This window comes from Heterodontus francisci, chromosome 35, assembly GCF_036365525.1.
Source record: "Heterodontus francisci isolate sHetFra1 chromosome 35, sHetFra1.hap1, whole genome shotgun sequence".
In the NCBI taxonomy this organism is placed as follows: domain Eukaryota; kingdom Metazoa; phylum Chordata; class Chondrichthyes; order Heterodontiformes; family Heterodontidae; genus Heterodontus; species Heterodontus francisci.
In genome coordinates, this window is record NC_090405.1 from 41,050,347 (window position 1) to 41,069,001 (window position 18,655).

At 44.4% G+C, this 18,655-nt stretch overlaps 1 protein-coding gene across 3 annotated transcripts in view; it reads right to left on the reverse strand.

The window, feature by feature from the left end:
- The window catches only part of ppcdc (phosphopantothenoylcysteine decarboxylase), a 96,671-nt gene that overhangs the window by 62,283 nt on the left and 15,733 nt on the right, over positions 1-18,655 (reverse strand). For all 3 annotated transcript variants that reach the window (XR_010969467.1, XM_068015422.1, XM_068015421.1), the window contains exons 2-3: positions 13,070-13,165; positions 10,630-10,758 (exon numbers count right to left, since the gene is read on the reverse strand). Coding sequence is in view for 2 of the 3 variants with exons in the window: in XM_068015422.1 (XP_067871523.1) it covers positions 10,630-10,758; positions 13,070-13,165 (225 nt within the window). In the remaining variant the exon portion in view is untranslated. The remainder of the gene's footprint in view (positions 1-10,629; positions 10,759-13,069; positions 13,166-18,655) is intronic.

Genomic DNA, 18,655 nt, shown 5'->3' on the forward strand with positions numbered 1-18,655 from the left:
CGCACTGGAGGAATATTGCCCAGCTCGCTATCGTGTCTGTCATGGAGGCAGCGAGGGAAATCGCGAGGATGGCCCCACAGGACGAAGTGTGGGACAGAATGATGGGAATACCTGGAGGAGAGGGTGAAAAGATAGCAAATTCTGTAGATGAAGGGGATGGAGGACACTCCTCCCCATCTGACAGCATGCCAAAGTCTCAGCTGCATTGGGAAGCCTCAGTACTGCAGAGGCTTCTGCTGTCAAAGGCTAGCTCTCATGCTCTCCTTCTTGTGTCTTCCACAGGATCAGTTGTGGGGAGCGAGCATCAAAGCACTGTTACATCACAGGGGGCAGCTCAAGCGTCACAACAACACTGCCACATCACACAAGTGCACCCTCCATCAGAGCAGATACACTCACATCAGTAGGGCCTTGAGCGTGCTTAGAAATAGTAGCACTGCGTGAAGAGCATGACACTAATGAGCAGGAGGTGAGAGAGAAGCAGAGGCAGCTCTGGGAAGTCTTCAGTGGAGAATGAAGGACACACATATTCATGCTCAGCTGGGCACAGATGCAGTGCCTTGGGAGTCACAAGAAATGTGGCTTGACTTTGACCAGCATACCCATGTGTAAGAGCTCTATGATGCAGTGTGGAGTCATGGACTGAAAATGGAGGAGTCCATTCAGATCAACTGTACCACCATGGATCAGGGCTTTGAATGCATGAGCTCCTCCACTGAGAGAGTGGCCAACCTCATGGAGAGCCATAGCACTCTGAGTGGATGTAAGAGCAGAGCACTAACATGCACAGAATGCATGCTACATTCTGTAGTATTGACCAGTCAGTGGTGCCGATGGTGCATAGATGCATGAAGTGGATGCTTGTTGTGCTCAGCTGGTGACCCCCTACAGCGATCCAGAGGGCCATCCAAGGGCTGAGGCAATCACCGATGAGGATGAAGAAGCTTCCTCTCACAGGGTGCCATCATCATCATCAACCTCCTACTCCCCTCTGACTGAGGGTCCATCTATGCAGATGAAGGCTGCCCCTGCATTGACGCCACTGCAGCAGCCTCTGGAGGTGCCTCCACTGGCGCCTCCAAGATGGGAACAACCGCCATGGGCATCTCAGCCGCAAGCAGACATAAGCGAGTAGGCTGCCTCCACTTATTTGCGGCCACAGGCAGCACTGTTTAGAAGTGGCCAAGAGTGGAGGCCACCGTGTTAGTCAGAGCACTGAGTGGTTCACTGGGGTTTATTTCGCTTGTTAATGGGCACTTTATTTCTTGCTAACACTGTAAATATTGACATGAGTCCAGATGTGTGAGTTTCCATTCTTTAATGGCAAAACTCAAAAAGAGGGGTGAGTGGTGAAGGGAACCAAAGGTCTTTTAAGGGGGGAAAGAGTGCGACTGCTGGACAGATGTGCATCATGCATTGGCACCAACAGTCGATCAATTCAAGGTTGCATCCTCAAAGTAAGTGCTCTCACAAGCAGCTCAAAGTGAATTCCAGAGATTGCACTCCCATGGGGGTTAAAAGTGCTCAGGTGAAACGCTCCTGGATCAGATGTTCCATGGCATGGAGCCATTCTGATGAGACCTTTGAGTCCTGCACCAGTCCTGGCCACCTCTTTCCACAGCCTGGCCACCTCTCCGCTCTGCATCTTCCTCCTCTTCATCAACCTACTGCTCCTCCTCGTCCTCCGAGGAGCTGACGTTCCAGGGCCTTACACTCCTTGAGGTCCTTTTATATTTGTTTCATGGGATGTGAGTGCCTCTGGCAACGCCAGTATTGGTTGCCCATCAAGATGGTGGAGGTGAACAGCCTTCTTGAACCGCTACAGTTCATCTGGTGTAGGTACACCCACAGTGACGTTACTGAGGGAGTTCCAGGATTTTGGCCCAATGACAGTGAAGGAACGGCAATATATTTCCAAGTCGGGATGGTGTGCGGCTGGGAGGGGAACTTGCAGATGGTGGTGTTCCCATGCTTGTCCTTCTAGGTGACAGAAGTCGCAGATTTGGAAGGTGCTATTGAAGGAGGCGTGGTGAGTTGTGCAGTGCATCTTGCGTATGGTACACTCTGCTGCCACTGGGTGTCAGTAGTGGAGGAAATTAATGTTTAAGGTGGAGGATGGGGTGCTGATCAAGCAGCTGCTTTGTACTGGATGGTGTCGAGCTTCTTGAGTGTTGAGTGAGCCGAACTCATTCAGGTAAATGGAGAGTATTCGATCACACTCTTCACTTGTGCCTTGCAGATGGTGGACAGGCTTTGGGGAATCAGGAGGTGTTACTCGCCGCAGAATTCCCAGTCTCTGAACTGCTCTTGTAGTCATGGTATTTATGAGGCTGCTCCAGTTCAGTTTCTGGTCAATGGTGACCCCCAGGATGTTGATAGTGGAGAATGTGCAATGGCAATGCTATTGAATGCCAAGGGGAGATGATCAGATTCTCTTTTGTTGGAGATAATCATTGCCTGGCATTTGTGTGGCAAATGTTACTTGCCACTTATCAGCCCAAGCCTGAATGTTGTCCAGGTCTTACTGCATACGTAAATGGACTGCTTCAGTATCTGAGGAGTTACAAATGGAACTGAACATTGTACAATCATCAGCGAACATCCCCACTTCTGACCTTATGATGGAGGGAAGGTCATTGGTTCTTGCGAGCAGATGGCTTCGGTTGGAGTACCTCAGTGGCTCTGTTGTGGGGTCATGTAAAGGTGTGAAAAGCCATCTCTTCAAGGAATATCTCTTGTCCCCTAGAATCCATCCACGAAGCTTGGGTGGTGACATGAAAAACTGCAGTCACCCTGGACTACTGGAAGATGAAGGCATCACGGCAGCTCCCAGGAGAGTGAGCGCACACATGCAGGATGCTCTTGTGGTCGCAGACCAGCTGAATGTTGAGGGAATGGAAGCCCTTCCTGTTGATGAATCTCACTGGCCTCTCACCCAGCGCCTTGATGGCCACATGGGTGCAATCGATGATGCTTTGCACCTATGGAAATCCAACAATGGAAATGAAACTCACTGCCTGCAAGGCCCCATCTGTTTGAAATTGTATGCACTGCCCAGCTGTCATAAATAGGACATCAGTGGCCTGCGAGACGCAATGGTGTGCCACCGCTTGAGAGACGCAACCAAGGTCCACAGCAGATCCTTGGAGGGAGCCAGAGGCCATCGTGAATTTGTCGGCAACTGGCAGGGCATGGTGAGCAATACTGCAAGGCATGAGATCTTCCGCTATGAGGGCACAAATCTCTATGACCATCTGCCTAGACAGGCGCAGTATCCTGTGGCACTGGTTCTCAGATTTGTCCAGATAGCTTTTTCTTCGGCGGTACATTTAATGCTGCAAGTATAACCGCCGTTGCCTTCCTGCCCCTCATTCCTCATGCATGGGGTTCTGTCCCTGCTGCTGAAGATGTTGATCCTCATTGCTACTCGATCCAATTTGTGAAATTTTAAACCCATGTGCTGCTTTTGCCTTGCACGCGCTTTGCTTCACTCACAATGATTTCTGGACCTTGCCCCCCCACCATGGCCCCACTATCCCTGGAGAGTCAGGACCCCTTCCACTGCACGAATACGTACAGACCACTCGTTCCGCTGCCTCTGCATACCCAATGGCACCTGTGTGCCAATGGCTGAGTGCCCCTCTCAGCTGTGTCCCTTTTATGGGCCAATCTAATTTCATAGTGTGGCCATAACTGGCTTCACGCTGTGTTTCCACCTCCTTGCACCTGGATTGTCCCTGATCCATTGTGCAACCCGTGTGCCTCCAACAAAATTCCAAACTGGTCCTTAATGAGCTGACAACAAGCTCATTACACGATCAATTGGTCATTTATCCAAATAGGATGGGTTTCTGGGTCCTGCCTTCCGCTCGCCTGAGCAAAATCACCGGCGGCAGATACAGCGACGTCAAACTGGCACATCGCCCAATGGTGTTCATTTTCATGCCCGCCCACCTCCGCACTCACTCCCATCGGGGACTAAAAATTCTGCCCCATCTCTTTTCCCCATGCCTTTCCAACAATGATTTATAACAATTCAGTTAGCAGTTTCCAGAAAATTTAACGAATAACACACTGCACGTAGCAACTTAGCGAAGCCTCTTTCACTTGTTAAAGAGAGAATGAGTACATCACCTCAGCTAATACCCCAGCGCAGTACTGAGAGAGTGCTGCACCATCGGAGGTACCACCTCTTTTATGAAAAATAAAATAAACATCATGGCCCATCTGATGGGGGTGCCTTACTCATTTAAAAAAAACCTTTCTGCACACTGTCCTACTGCCAGAGATCAGAGGTCCCCAGCTTTCTGCTGCTTGACTGTCTCTTGAAGCCTTGAGTTCTCATTTTTTTTTTAAAAAGCCTCTCACGCAGATCAATAAATTAAAAGGGTTCACCAAGATCAAGGTGCAAAGTACCCTGAATAAAGAATTACATAGAATGTACAGCACAGAAACAGTCCATTCAGCTCAGCTAATTCAGTGTGGTGTTAACGCTCCACACAAGCCTCTTCCCATTCCTCTTTATCTAACTTATAAGCATATCCTTCTATTCCTTTCTCCCTCATGTGCTTATCTAGCTTCTTCAAATGTATCTATGCTAATCACCTCAAATGCTCCCTGTGGTAGAGACTTCTTTCTGATGGTAATGATCAAGAGTAATTCATGGGTTCTCTTCGATTCCCCACCCCCCCCCAACCCCTCTTTACTGCCGTCCACTTACCCTCCCTGACTTTGCCCTTCTCTATACACCTCCCCACCTATTGCCATTCATTCTGGTCCCTTCCACGCCCTCCCAATGCCTTGCTTTTTACTTCCTTCCTTTGCCATACTTTCTCCCCACTGGCTGCCAGCCACTACCCAAGTCCAATAATCAATACCCCAGGTGTCCCTGCCCTTCCTCTTCCTGCCACTCCTGGTGTTAACTGTCCACTGAAGCAGTAGTGAGAGTTTCTATGACCCATACGCAGAGGTGCCAAATGGGCTTGAAGAGAGCTCTTTGCACAGTGAGATGAGAAGGGTCCAGGAATTATCATTCTGCTCATTTCTAACCACACATATGAATAGTGCCAACAGAAAGGTTTGATAAAGTGGACATCTGCGTGAAAAGGAGATCATAGAATCATGAAAAGAATTTGCATTTCTGTAACATCTTTTGAAGCCTCAGGACGTCCCATAACGAATGACGCACCCCTAAAGTGCAGTCACCGCCGCAATGAAGGAAACACAGCAACCAAACCGTGCACAGCAAGCTCCCACAAACAGCAAGGTGACAACATAGCCAATACCAGGCGCTAAGGAACCACCAGTTGTTGAAAAAAACTTCCCTTTTCATATATGAATTACTGTTCTTCTAGCTACAGATACACAACTTAACATGGGGCTGTCTTGAGAAGCAATTTCTTGACTAAAACCATACTTCAACAAAGCACATAGAATAGAATCATAGAAAGTTTAAGGCACAAAAAAAGGCCACTTGACCCATCGTGTCTGTGTCAGTCGAAAAACGATCCACCCATTCTAATCCCACCTTCCAGCATTTGGTCCGTAGCCCTGCCGATTACGGCACTTAAGTTGCATATCCAGACTCCTTTTGAATGAGTTGAGGGTTTCTGCCTCAACTACCCTTTCAGGTAGTGAGTTCCAGACCCCTGGGTAAAAAAAAATTCCTCATCTCATCACATGTCCAAGTCACTTTCTGTGGGAAAAAATGGTTAAAGAATTGTAAACTATGACAGTGGATCAACATGTAAAGTAAAGGAAGATACAGGAGTATAGGGAGAGCTGTGCAGTGGGGTCAGTTTTGCATTACTCTAGCAAAGAGCCACCACAGACACAATGAGCCAAATGGACTCTTTCTCTGCTAACCATTAGCTTAGGCCTAAGGCTACAAAAGACATTGATTAAAGGACATTTCAATATAATTTTAAGATCTCTGTTACAACACATTCTTCATAGCAACAGCTTGTATTGTATACGACCCTGTAAAGTTGAGCATGTCCTAAGGGTGGGGCAGGAGGAGGGAAAGAGATGAAAGAGAAAAAGGACTATGGGTATGAACAATAAGCCATGGTGCAAGAGGCAGGAGAAAGCTTGGTTGAAAAGACAGGTTTTGGGACAGTTTTTAAAGAGCTGGAGGAGTTTAGGAAGGTAGTTTCATACAATAAGACAGAGGTGCTGACAGCTCTACACCAATAGCGAGGCAAAGGGAGGAAGGATGCACAAAAGGCCAGAGTTGGAGACCTAAAGAATGTGGGAGAAGACAAAGCTGAACGAGTTGCAGAGTGTGTGGAGCTCTGAACCAATGTAGCTCCACAAGGAGAGGAACAATAGGTAAAAGGGACTGAATGTGGCACAGGATACAAAGTTTTGAATCAGTTGGCTCTTCCTGATGTATATTAATGACCTAAACATTGGTGCACAGGGTACAATTTCAAAATTTGCAGATGATACTAAACTTGGAAGCATTGAGAAGTGTGAGGACGATAGTGTAGAACTTCAAAAGGACATAGACAAGTTGGTGAAGCGGCAGATGAAGATCAATGCATAAAAATATGAAATGATTCAGTTTGGTGGGAAGAACATGGACAGACAATATAAAATAAAGGGTACAACTCTAAAGGGAGCAGAGGGACCTGGGTGTATATGTGCTTAAGTCTTTGAGGGTGTCAGGACATGTTGAAAGAGCGGTTAACAAAGTATCCTAGGCTTTATTAATAGGGGCAAAGGGTACAAGATGAAGGAGGTAATGTTGAATTTGTATAAGACACTAGTTCAGCCTCAGCTGGAGTACTGCGTCCAATTCTGGGTGCCACACTTCAGGAAAGATGTACAGAAAAGGTTCACGAGAATGGTTCCAGGGATGAGGAACTTCAGTTATAAAGATAGATTGGAAAAGTTGGGACTGTTTTCCTGAAGAAACGAGAAGGCTGAGAGGTGATTTGATGGTGTTATTCAAAATTGTGAGGAGCTGGACAGAGTAGATAGGGAGAGACTGTTCCCACTCATGAAAGGATCGAGAATGAGGGGGCACAGATTTAACATAATTGGCAAGAGAAGAAAAAGCAACATGAGGAAAAACTTTTTCACACAAGTGGTTAAGGTCTGGAATGCACTGCCTGAGAGTGTAGTGCAGGAAGGTTCAATCGAGGCATTCAAAAGGGATTAGATGGTTATCTGGAAAGGAAGAATGTGCAAGGTTCTGGGAGGAGTTAGGGGAGTGGCACCAGGTGAAATGCTCGTTAGGAGAGCTGGTGCAGACACAAAGGGCCGAATAGCCTCCTTTTGTGCTGTAACAATTCTGTGAAGGGTAGGAAGTTAGTAATGAAGACATTAGAGAAATCATACTGAGAGACAAAATCCTGGATATGGGCTTTATGCTTTGGTGATGGATGAGATACAATTTGCTAAGCTCAGCTATGGGTTGAACAAGATACCAGGGTTTTGCATTGTTCTTTTTTAACCTAAGCCAGTGGTCAGGAAGAGAGGTGGAGTCAGAGATAAGGCACTGAAGTTTACAATGGCACCTGAAAATTTTGATATTAGTCTTCCCAATGTTTACTCGAAGGAAACTTTGAGTCACCCAGTTATGGCAGACAGGTAATCTGGAGTCAAGGTAAGTGCTGGACGGATTGAGCAGAATGCTGCTATTCATATGGAAAATGAGCTGGTGCCTACAGATATTGTCACTAATGAGCAAGTATATGAGGAAGTGCAACATGCAAATAACGCATCTTTAGGAATACCCAAGTGACAACAGTGCAGGATTGGAAGAAGGATGGTGTTGGACAGACTGAAATGGAACAGCATGAGGACAGAGCTACAAAGCTGGGAAAATAGTGGACAGGCGATAGAGGAGAATACCGTTTACCTGATCAAACTTTGTAGAGAGGTGAAGAAGGATACTTCCCGTGATTACAATACTCTTTCTAATATTTCAATTTCTAATTGTATTATTGGGCATTAACTGTAAGGTGTTTAGTTTCAAAGGCCTATGTCATAAATGAAGTAAAATGCAATAGGCAAGAACACATGCCAGAGAAATGGCAGAAAGGAAAACTACAAAATGAGAACCGAAAGGAGTGAAAAGCAAAGGTAGAAAAATCACATTGCAAAAAAAAGGAAGGAATACAGAAAAACAGCAAATGAATCCAAACAAAACAAGAAGTGAGCAAAATGAAATGAGAACTGAAATGGGGAAGGAAACAGTCAAATAAATAGTACAGGATCACAAAAGGCAGTTAGAGGTTGCCAAAAGTGAATGCCATCATTTTCGATCACTATCTAAGCAACATGAGCTGACAGGCTTTTTAACCCTACTGCAAAGGGTGTAACCCCTTTGTACCTTTGCAGAGTGGGCGAGGCTGCAGCAAGTCATCTCATAATGGTAAGCAAAGGGGAAACCTTCAATTGATAATAGGAGGTAGCTCATAGTTTACTATTGGAATAACCTCCTGAAATGAATTACAGTCCTGAACCTGGTCCAGCTCAGAACTAGAATTGTGTATTTAAGAATTGATAACCATAAGAAAGAGCTCCAAAATATCACTGCTGGTATGGCTGCCATTTTCAGACCAGCACACGAGTAGATGGTCGATAAAGAAGAAATGTTAAGGTGAATAGTTTTATAAACTAGCTAATTTGATACCGTCAAAAGGAACAGTGGCTAACTTGCACAGGTCTTCAGCCTGTGAACTTTCATTGGTTTAATTGCCGAGAACAACAAGTGACATTTTTCCAGTGACCTTAGTGCACAAAATGTCCCATGCTATCCTGTAGAGGGGAACAAACAATAAATGATCGCAAGTTATTTTAGAGAGCATGCTGTTCTTATCCATCAAAAAAACTCAGTGCCTGAGCACAAAGTAGAGGAAAAAGGGGCAGAAAGCAGTTCCACTGGGTTTCCACCATTTTAAGTTTCCCAGAGCTTTCCTGGGCACCTTGCAACAGGAGAGTCGCAAAACATTTAAACTCCAAGAAAGTGCAGCCAGGAGGCATCATGGGCATAACGGGGCCTGTCACATCATTTTCTTGCAGCTGCAGTAGTCCAGTTGTAGCAGATGGTTGGCCTTGCGTTTGGCAATTGGAGGAGCTGGCAGGAGTAGGCAGCATGCCATGTCGAAGCCAAAAAGGGAAGCAAGCCGCCCACAGAGTTTCTGTCCTTGAAACCTTCTGAAGGCTGATTTTGGACAATATTCAGAACGCCCCTAGGCCGGCTGCCATTAATGATGCCTCTGGCTTAAAAGACTGGATTTCTGCCTCAATATAAAAGGCCCAAAGCCCTGATGCGTCCAGGCGAGAGAAAGAAACTATCTTTGTGTTGACACAGAAAATCTTTTCTTGATCTCTTAAGACCCAAGCTTCCAAACAACATGCGTGTAATTTGCGATCAGATAGAACTGCAAGGTATATCTGGAGTGGAGTGGTCAGGAAAGATAAATTACATTCTACCCCAGTGCAACCAAAGCAGTGGTTCGTCCTACTTGAGTTGAGACAAGAAGTTTCAAGTAAAATAGTTTAACAGTAGTGCAGTCACCAATATAGATACAGCTTCTACACTGAAAGTTTCACAATATTTCAGAACCGACAGTTGAGAAATTGAAAAGTTGCTTAAATTTGGTAATATTTCAATCTGTACATTGTGGGGGTAATACTTCACAAACCTAAACGACAAAATGTTTTAGTGCACTTCTCTAAATCTTTACTTCCTTTGGAATAATTATGTATTGTAGATTTTTTTTTAGATAAAAGATGATCTGGATTCTGCAATGAAAAGGGAGTTTGATGCAAAATCTCATTATTTGAAACATGAATATATAAAAACCAAGGCCATTTAGGGAAACAGTGTTCATCGAACAGTCTCCAAAAGTCATAGAGCGTTGTTTAAAGATGTTCACTTGTTCCCAGAAGCAAAATTTGAGTCATTTGGTTTCAAGGAACTGGTTACTTGGTGGGTGGGGATGGGGGGATGGTGAAGAAAATTGCAATAAGCTCATGCCACAACTATTTTACTGTCAAGAAAGTTTATTGTTTCCAGCACAACCATTTTTGAAAGGAACTCTGAATTGAGAGAATGCTATTGTAAAGTCTGCTGTGTTGCATCGTCACACATTTTCAATCCGCTAATGCATCAGCCATGGCTCAGTAACACTCTCGCCTCTGAGTCACAATGTTGTGGGTCCAAGTCCCACTCCAGAGAACTGAATACAAAATCAAGGTTGGCATTCCCAGTGCTGTACTGAGGGAGTGCTGCACTGTTGGAGGTGCCATCTTTTGGATGAGACATTAAACTGAAGCCCTAAGGTGGATGTAAAAGATCCTGTAGCACTATTTCCAAGAGGAGCAAAGGGGGTTATCACCTGTGTCTTGGCCAATATTTATCCATCAACATCACAAAAACAGATTATCTTGGCATTATCACATTGCCGTTGGTGGGAGCTTGCTATGCACAAACTAGCTGCCACATTTCCTACTTTACAGTGACTACACTTCATAGGCCATTAAGCACTTTTGGAAGTCTTCAGGCCAGGTAAGGTGCTATATAATACAAGTCTTTCTTTAAATGTAGGGAAAAAACTTATTAACCAGCTTCATGATCCAACCAACTGGGAAACAGTGATCAGGTCAACTTACCAATAAATTGTCACAGATTCCACTGGCTACTTTTCCTAGTGTATTGGCGTCCAAAGGCGCTATCACCATTAGATCTGCCCACTTCCTCAGATCTATGTGTAGAACGGGATCAGACCTCTGCTTCCACATCTAAAGGAAACAAAACAGATTACAAGTGACAGCAGTACTGTACAATAGTTGCCATAGCACAGTATGAAGCCATGCCATGTTCACAGCCAAGATAAGATACAATGAGCACGAGAGAGTGCATGATATAATTTTGAAGGGGCCAGCAGATAGGCAAGTGGACTAGAACAACGAAGAAAGTTTACACTGCTGCAGCCTCATCTTGAATGAAAGTATCAGTATTGATATATAAGCAGGAATACTCATCTTCCCAGACCCTTCTACACCTCCTTAATTACACAGTAACAAACAGGAGTCAAAATTATGAAAGCATTCCTAATTATTAATACTATACAAGCAAGAAATTAGGGCAAAGAGCTACTGATTTGTGGATTTTGCTGATTTTGAATCTTTTTAAAGGCAGAGTTTATTAAATCTTCTGGCACTAGAGACAGCTATGGACCCCATAAGCAACCCTCTCCAGCTGCCCTGTGATCAGTTCTCCTGGGGCTATCTGGACTGGCACTCACGAGCATATATAAGCTAATATGCATGAAGTGTTGTTGTCTTGTCAAGTTCCACGTTAAAATAAAATCCCAAAAGGTAGCCAGTAATGAGGCGAGAAGGAAGTACAGGACCAAGCAAGCTATTTTTATTACCTACCCACTGTTGAAACTATCCAGAAATGTTAACAAAAATGGCTTTGCCAACAGCCAGGAGGAACTCAGAATGCTCATAAATGAGGAATGAATGCCACGCACCTCCCCCACCCCTGCACCCCTAATGCCATGGACTAATCAGACTGTCCTACTCTAGATACAAGGATCTACAGAAGAGTTCCTCGACCAATTGCTAAGCATGTTTAAAAAGGATCATTTCTGTGAATGTAAGTTTATCCTTTTCAGCAGATTTCCTGCAGTTGTTTTTACTGGAGGTGAGGCAACTTAATGAGATCAACTTGTATGGAAATCACACGAAAAAAAATTAAACTTTGTGAATAACAATTTCCATTATATCATGTTTTCATTCATTAGGTTAAACAAACAGCTTAACAAAAAACCATATGTAGACAATAATTTCATTTGAAAGGAGGGGAAACAACAGGAGGAATTTCTTTCATTTCATTATTCACAATGCTCCTCATATTATAGATAACCAGCTCTGTCAAATCTGAATGATGCTCAAACAAATTCCGGACTAAAACAGTGTTTGCAGAGAAATGCTGACATTAGCAACTGATGAGGTATATTACGAATTCAGATCTGCTGTAGATACCTGATCGGGCTCAACGGCGCCAGCCACTGGCTTAATGGAGGTGAATATCTTACACAATCGGAGTGATCAGAGACTGTCCTGTATCTACTGTGAAAACACCATAGCCCAGCAGCGTAACATTCACACTCTCTTGTGGTATATATTGAATACTTGTGTCTTTCAGTTATGTATTTCTTCAATTTCTCTGAAGTTGTACACAGCTAAAACTTGGTGAGACAAGAATGGATATGAATCATAAAGCTGCTTTATTCCCCATCAACTGAACAAGCTGCAACAATAATCAGATTCCCTTACTGCAATACAACTCACCTTGATGTAATAATATAAAAATAATAAATATGACATGCCACCCCACTTCAGCAGGTCATCTTCCTTGAAACTACATGCTCCTGTCTTCAATCCTACTCAGGGCACTTTACTGCCTGACTACATCTATCTTTCTTTTTAATTTTAAAGAAAACCCCCGACTCTAGTATCAGCTTTTGATCAACACGAACTACCCTATTCTCCCCAAAGAACAGAATCCACCAGCCTAACATGGCCATGACTCAGGCCAAGTTCAGATGAACAGATCTGTTGCAAACAGCAATGAGTTTGAACAATCACGGAATTTCAAACTATCTTTCACTGCTGCCTGCACGCTGGTTTAAATTCCCCATTTGAAAGCTAATTTCCACCTTCAACCCCTGCTGTCTTATGAGTTTAACCGCTTGAGAGCTAAGCTTAGCTCAACAACAGCATTTTAACATATTACACCAAGGACCCCCAGTGGTAGCACAGTCTGAAATTCTGAAATATGGCAAGGAACTACTAGAGGACATCTGCTAGGATTAAATTACATAAAGAGGAAGTTCTACTCATATAGTGACAAAAGTTCAGGAATGGCCTCCTGCCAATAGCAAAGATGTTAGTTACAGCAGAAAGTATTTATCTAGAAGATGTAATTTGAGTAAAACAATGAGCTGTTTAAATAGAATACAATTAGATGTACAGTGAAAGTATTTGTTTTGCTCATTTTATTTGCATATATTTCTTAAATAGTGAATAAAAAATACATTACCTCCCACTCATCTGAATCACAATATATTGTAGCAGGGACATCTTTGAAGTCATAAAAATGTTTTGCGTGCTCAGTGGTCACCACTATTACTTCAACCTTTAAAATAAAGAGAAACAATGGAAGAGAAAATTAGTGTATCGTGTTGGCTAACAATCGGAAAGAAAAGGAACAAGAGAATGGTTTCTAAGTAACAGGGTTTTCATTGCGAGACCAATGGTCTGCCTGTTTTGGTATGCGTTCTATCATTGTGGCTGGTGTAAGTAAACTTCTGCTGCCTGAGTGGTTGTGCACAGGAAGAACATGCGTCTACCTTCCTTATTTCAATATTCTAATTTACTGTACCAAATCTCCGAGGGTATATCACATTCTCAAACCCCATGGAACAAAGATTATAGCTGGGATTGACTTACTTGGTCGCCATGAAACCACAGTATTGTCAAGAAACAGAAGTAAATTTATATTTTAAAAAAGAAAAAGAAAATTAATGTTTCACTTCAGCAACCAATGTTTGTTACAATTCTGTTTTTGCTGTAAGTGAAAACTCCTCTCTCTCTGCTGGGCTACAATAGCATAGCGGTGATGTTACTATTCCTAGTAATGGACTAATGATCTGGTGACACGAGTTCAAATCCCACCATGACAGCTGGGGAATTTAAAGTCAGTTAATTAATTTAAAAATTAAATCTGGAATAAAAAGTTAGCATTAGTCATAGCGACCATGAAACTTCCAGATTGTTGTAATAACCCAAAAGTTCACTAATGTCCTTGAGGGAAGGAAATCTGCCATCCTTATATGGTCTGACCTATATGTGACTCCAGACACACAGCAATGTGGTTGACCCTTAACTGCCCTCTAAAATGGACTAGCAAGTAAAGGCCGGCTACCTGACATGAACCCGACGACATGTGTCGGGTTCGGGTCAGGTAGGGTCGCACTTCCGGGTCTGGCATTCGGGCTCGGGTCGGGCTGGGTCGGACACGCTTCATTACAACCTCAGTAAGTGGCTCCAATGTTAATGTACTTTTTGGATTTCAAAGGTGGCTTTGTTACAGTTATTTTAAGCTTGTGCAGATAAGCAACAAGGTGAAAAACGGAAGGTAGGTTAAATAATGGTTGGGTCGGGCGCGGGAAAAAATGGAAGGATTCGGGCCGGGTCGGATCGGGCTCGGGTTTAATTTGCAGACCTGCGCCGGCCTTTACTAGCAAGCCACTCAGTTGTCTCAATTAGAGATTGGCATAAATGCTGCGCTTGCCAGGAACACCCACATCTCATGAATGATAAAGACAATATCTCCCTCCACAACAGGTATACCGTTTTGGATACTGTTGAGGGAGATGGCTCACCAGGGGAAGGCAGCAGTAGCCAGGTTCATGGCACCGTGGCTGGCTCTGCTGTTCAGAAGGGCGGCAAAAAGAGTGGAAGGGCTATAGTCATAGGGGATTAGATTGTAAGGGGAGTAGATAGGCGGTTTTGTGGTCGAAAACGAGACTCCCGAATGGTATGTTGCCTCCCAGGTGCACGGGTCAGGGATGTCTCAGATCGGCTGCAGAACATTCTGAAGGGGGAGGGTGAACAGCCAGTTGTCGTTGTGCACATAAGCAACAATGATATGGGTAAAAAACGGGATGAGGTCCTACAAGCAGAATTTCGGGAGTTAGGAGCCAAGTTAAAAAGTAGGACCTCAGAGGTAGTAATCTCAGGATTGCTACCAGTGCCACATGATAGTCAGAGTAGAAATGAAAGAATAGTCAGGATGAATGCGTGGCTTGAGAGATGGTGCAGGAGGGAGGGGTTCAGATTCTTAGGACATTGGGACCGGTTCTGGGGGAGGTGGGACTATTACAAATTGGACGGTCTACACCTGGGCCGGACTGGAACCAATGTCCTTGGGGGTGCTTTTGCTAACGCTGTTGGGGAGGGTTTAAACTAATGTGGCAGGGGGTTGGGAACCAAATGAGGAGGTCAGTGGACAGTAAGGAGGTAGTAACTAAAGCCTGTAAGGAACTAGATAATGAAGTCAGCGTGACTAAGGGAAAGAGCAGGCAGGGAGCAGATGATAAAAGCAAAGGGACTGGTGGTCTGAGGTGCATTTGTTTTAATGCAAGAAGTGTAGTAGGTAAGGCAGATGAACTTAGGGCTTGGATTAGTACCTGGGAGTATGATGTTATTGCTATTACTGAGACTTGGTTAAGGGAAGGGCATGATTGGCAACTAAATATCCCAGGATATCGATGCTTCAGGTGGGATAGAGAGAGAGGTAAAAGGGGTGGAGGAGTTGCATTATTGGTCAAAGAGGATATCACAGCTGTGCTGAAGGAAGGCACTATGGAGGACTCGAGCTGTGAGGCAATATGGGCAGAACTCAGAAATAGGAAGGGTGCGGTAACAATGTTGGGGCTGTACTACAGGCCTCCCAACAGCGAGCGTGAGATAGAGGTACAAATATGTAAACAGATTATGGAAAGATGTAGGAGCAACGGGGTGGTGGTGATAGGAGATTTTAATTTTCCCAACATTGACTGGGATTCACTTAGTGTTAGAGGTCTAGATGGAGCAGAATTTGTAAGGAGCATCCAGGAGGGTTTTCTAGAGCAGTATGTAAATAGTCCAACTCGGGAAGGGGCCATACTGGACCTGGTGTTGGGGAATGAGCCCGGCCAGGTGGTTGAAGTTTCAGTAGGGGACTACTTTGGGAATAGTGATCACAATTCCGTAAGTTTTAGTATACTCATGGACAAAGACGAGCGGTCCTAAAGGAAGAGTGCTAAATTGGGGGAAGGCCAACTATACCAAAATTCGGCAGGAGCTGGGGAATGTAGATTGGGAGCAGCTGTTTGAAGGTAAATCCACATTTGATATGTGGGAGGCTTTTAAAGAGAGGTTGATTAGCGTGCAGGAGAGACATGTTCCTGTGAAAATGAGGGATAGAAATGGCAAGATTAGGGTACCATGGATGACAGGTGAAATTGTGAGACTAGCTAAGAGGAAAAAGGAAGCATACATAAGGTCTAGGCGGCTGAAGAAAGACGAAGCTTTGGAAGAATATCGGGAATGTAGGACCAATCTGAAACGAGGAATTAAGAGGGCTAAAATGGGTCATGAAATATCTTTAGCAAACAGGGTTAAGGAAAATCCCAAAGCCTTTTATTCATATATAAGGAGCAAGAGGGTAACTAGAGAAAGGATTGGCCCACTCAAGGACAAAGGAGGAAAGTTATGCGTGGAGTCAGAGAAAATGGGTGAGATTCTAAACGAGTACTTTGCATTGCTATTCACTGAGGAGAGGGACATGACGGATGTTGAGGTTAGGGACAGATGTTTGATTACTCTAGGTCAAGTCGGCATAAGGAGGGAGGAAGTGTTGGGTATTCTAAAAGGCATTAAGGTGGACAAGTCCCCAGGTTACTGAGGGAAGCGAGAGAGGAAATAGCTGGGGCCTTAACAGATATCTTTGCAGCATCCTTAAACACGGGTGAGGTCCCGGAGGACTGGAGAATTGCTAATGTTGTCCCCTTGTTTAAGAAGGGTAGCAGGGATAATCCAGGTAATTATAGACCGGTGAGCCTGATGTCAGTGGTAGGGAAGCTGCTGGAGAAGATACTGAGGGATAGGATCTATTCCCATTTGGAAGAAAATGGGCTTATCAGTGATAGGCAACATGGTTTTGTGCAGGGAAGGTCATGTCTTACCAACTTAATAAGAATTCTTTGAGGAAGTGACAAAGTTAATTGATGAGGGAAGGGCTGTAGATGTCATATACATGGACTTCAGTAAGGCGTTTGATAAGGTTCCCCATGGTAGGCTGATGGAGAAAGTGAAGTCGCATGGGATCCAGGGTGTACTAGCTAGATGGATAAAGAACTGGCTGGGCAACAGGAGACAGAGAGTAGCAGTGGAGGGGAGTTTCTCAAAATGGAGACGTGTGACCAGTGGTGTTCCACAGGGATCCGTGCTGGGACCACTGTTGTTTGTGATATACATAAATGATTTGGAGGAAAGTATAGGTGGTCTGATTAGCAAGTTTGCAGACGACACTAAGATTGGTGGAGCAGCAGATAGTGAAGGGGACAGTCAGAGAATACAGCAGAATTAGATAGATTGGAGAGTAGGGCAGAGAAATGGCAGATGGAGTTCAATCAGGGTAAATGTGAGGTGATGCATTTTGGAAGATCCAATTCAAGAGTGAACTATACAGTAAATGGAAAAGTCCTGGGGAAAATTGATGTCGAGAGAGATTTGGGTGTTCAGGTCCATTGTTCCCTGAAGGTGGCAACGCAGGTAGGTTGAGTGGTCAAGAAGGCATACGGCATGCTTTCCTTCATCGGACGGGGTATTGAGTACAAGAGTTGGCAGGTCATGTTACAGTTGTATAGGACTTTGGTTCGGCCACATTTGGAATACTGCGTGCAGTTCTGATCGCCACATTACCAAAAGGATGTAGATGCTTTGGAGAGGGTGCAGAGGAGGTTCACCAGGATGTTGACTGGTATGGAGGGCGCTAGCTATGAAGAGAGGTTGAGTAGATTAGGATTATTTTCATTAGAAAGGCGGAGGTTGAGGGGGGACCTGATTGAGGTGTACAAAATCATGAGAGGTATAGACAGGGTGGATAGCAAGAAGCTTTTCCCCCAGAGTGGGGGATTCAAATACTAGGGGTCACGAGTTCAAAGTGAGAGGGGAAAAGTTTAGGGGGGATATGCGTGGAAAGTTCTTTACGCAGAGGATGGTGGGTGCCTGGAACACGTTGCCAGCGGAGGTGGTAGATGCGAACACGATAGGGTCTTTTAAGATGTATCTAGAGAGATACATGAATGGGCAGGAAGCAAAGAATTACAGACCCTTAGAAAATAGGCGACATGTTTAGGTAGAGGATCTGGATCGGCGCAGGCTTGGAGGGCCAAAGGGCCTGTTCCTGTGCTGTAATTTTCTTTGTTCTTTGCTTCATGTGCCAAAGCTAGCTGATGCCAATTTAAATAATTGGAGATCACTAATTTTACTCTTGAAGTGCAGTCACTGTTGTTATGAAAGGAAAATTAGGCAGCCAATTCACGCACAGTAAGTTACCATAAACACAAAGTGAAAAGTGATGCATGCTGCAAACTAAAAGATACAGTAAATTTCAGGATCTGAAAAAGTTCAATGAAATGGGTAAATAACAGCTTTATCATCGAGTGTAGCCTTCCTCCCTCCTGCAACAGTCTTTTTCCCACAGCTATTATCTTACTTATCTCCAGGTGCCATGAAACGTTAAGAGAGTTTGGCTTCAACACCACAGCATTAAAAAAAAAAGCACATCATTAAAGAACTTATCATAGCTCGAGCACATTTCCGCTGTAACTGTAAAATCTTTCCTGCTGGCAGAGGGCCATTCCTGAACTTCACTGCTCAAAAAGTTCAAGTACAGTACTTGCCCCAATGACTCGTTAGAAAAATGTGCTAATTGGTGCTGGTGCCGTTCTGATACAATTAGATCAAGGCGATCTTGGGATCAACCTGTGCCTCAAATAGGTTTCTGTGTATAGCGGGGGGTGGGGGAGGGGAGGGGGCGAAGTGACAGCTATGGTTGGGGGGCGGGGGGGGGGGG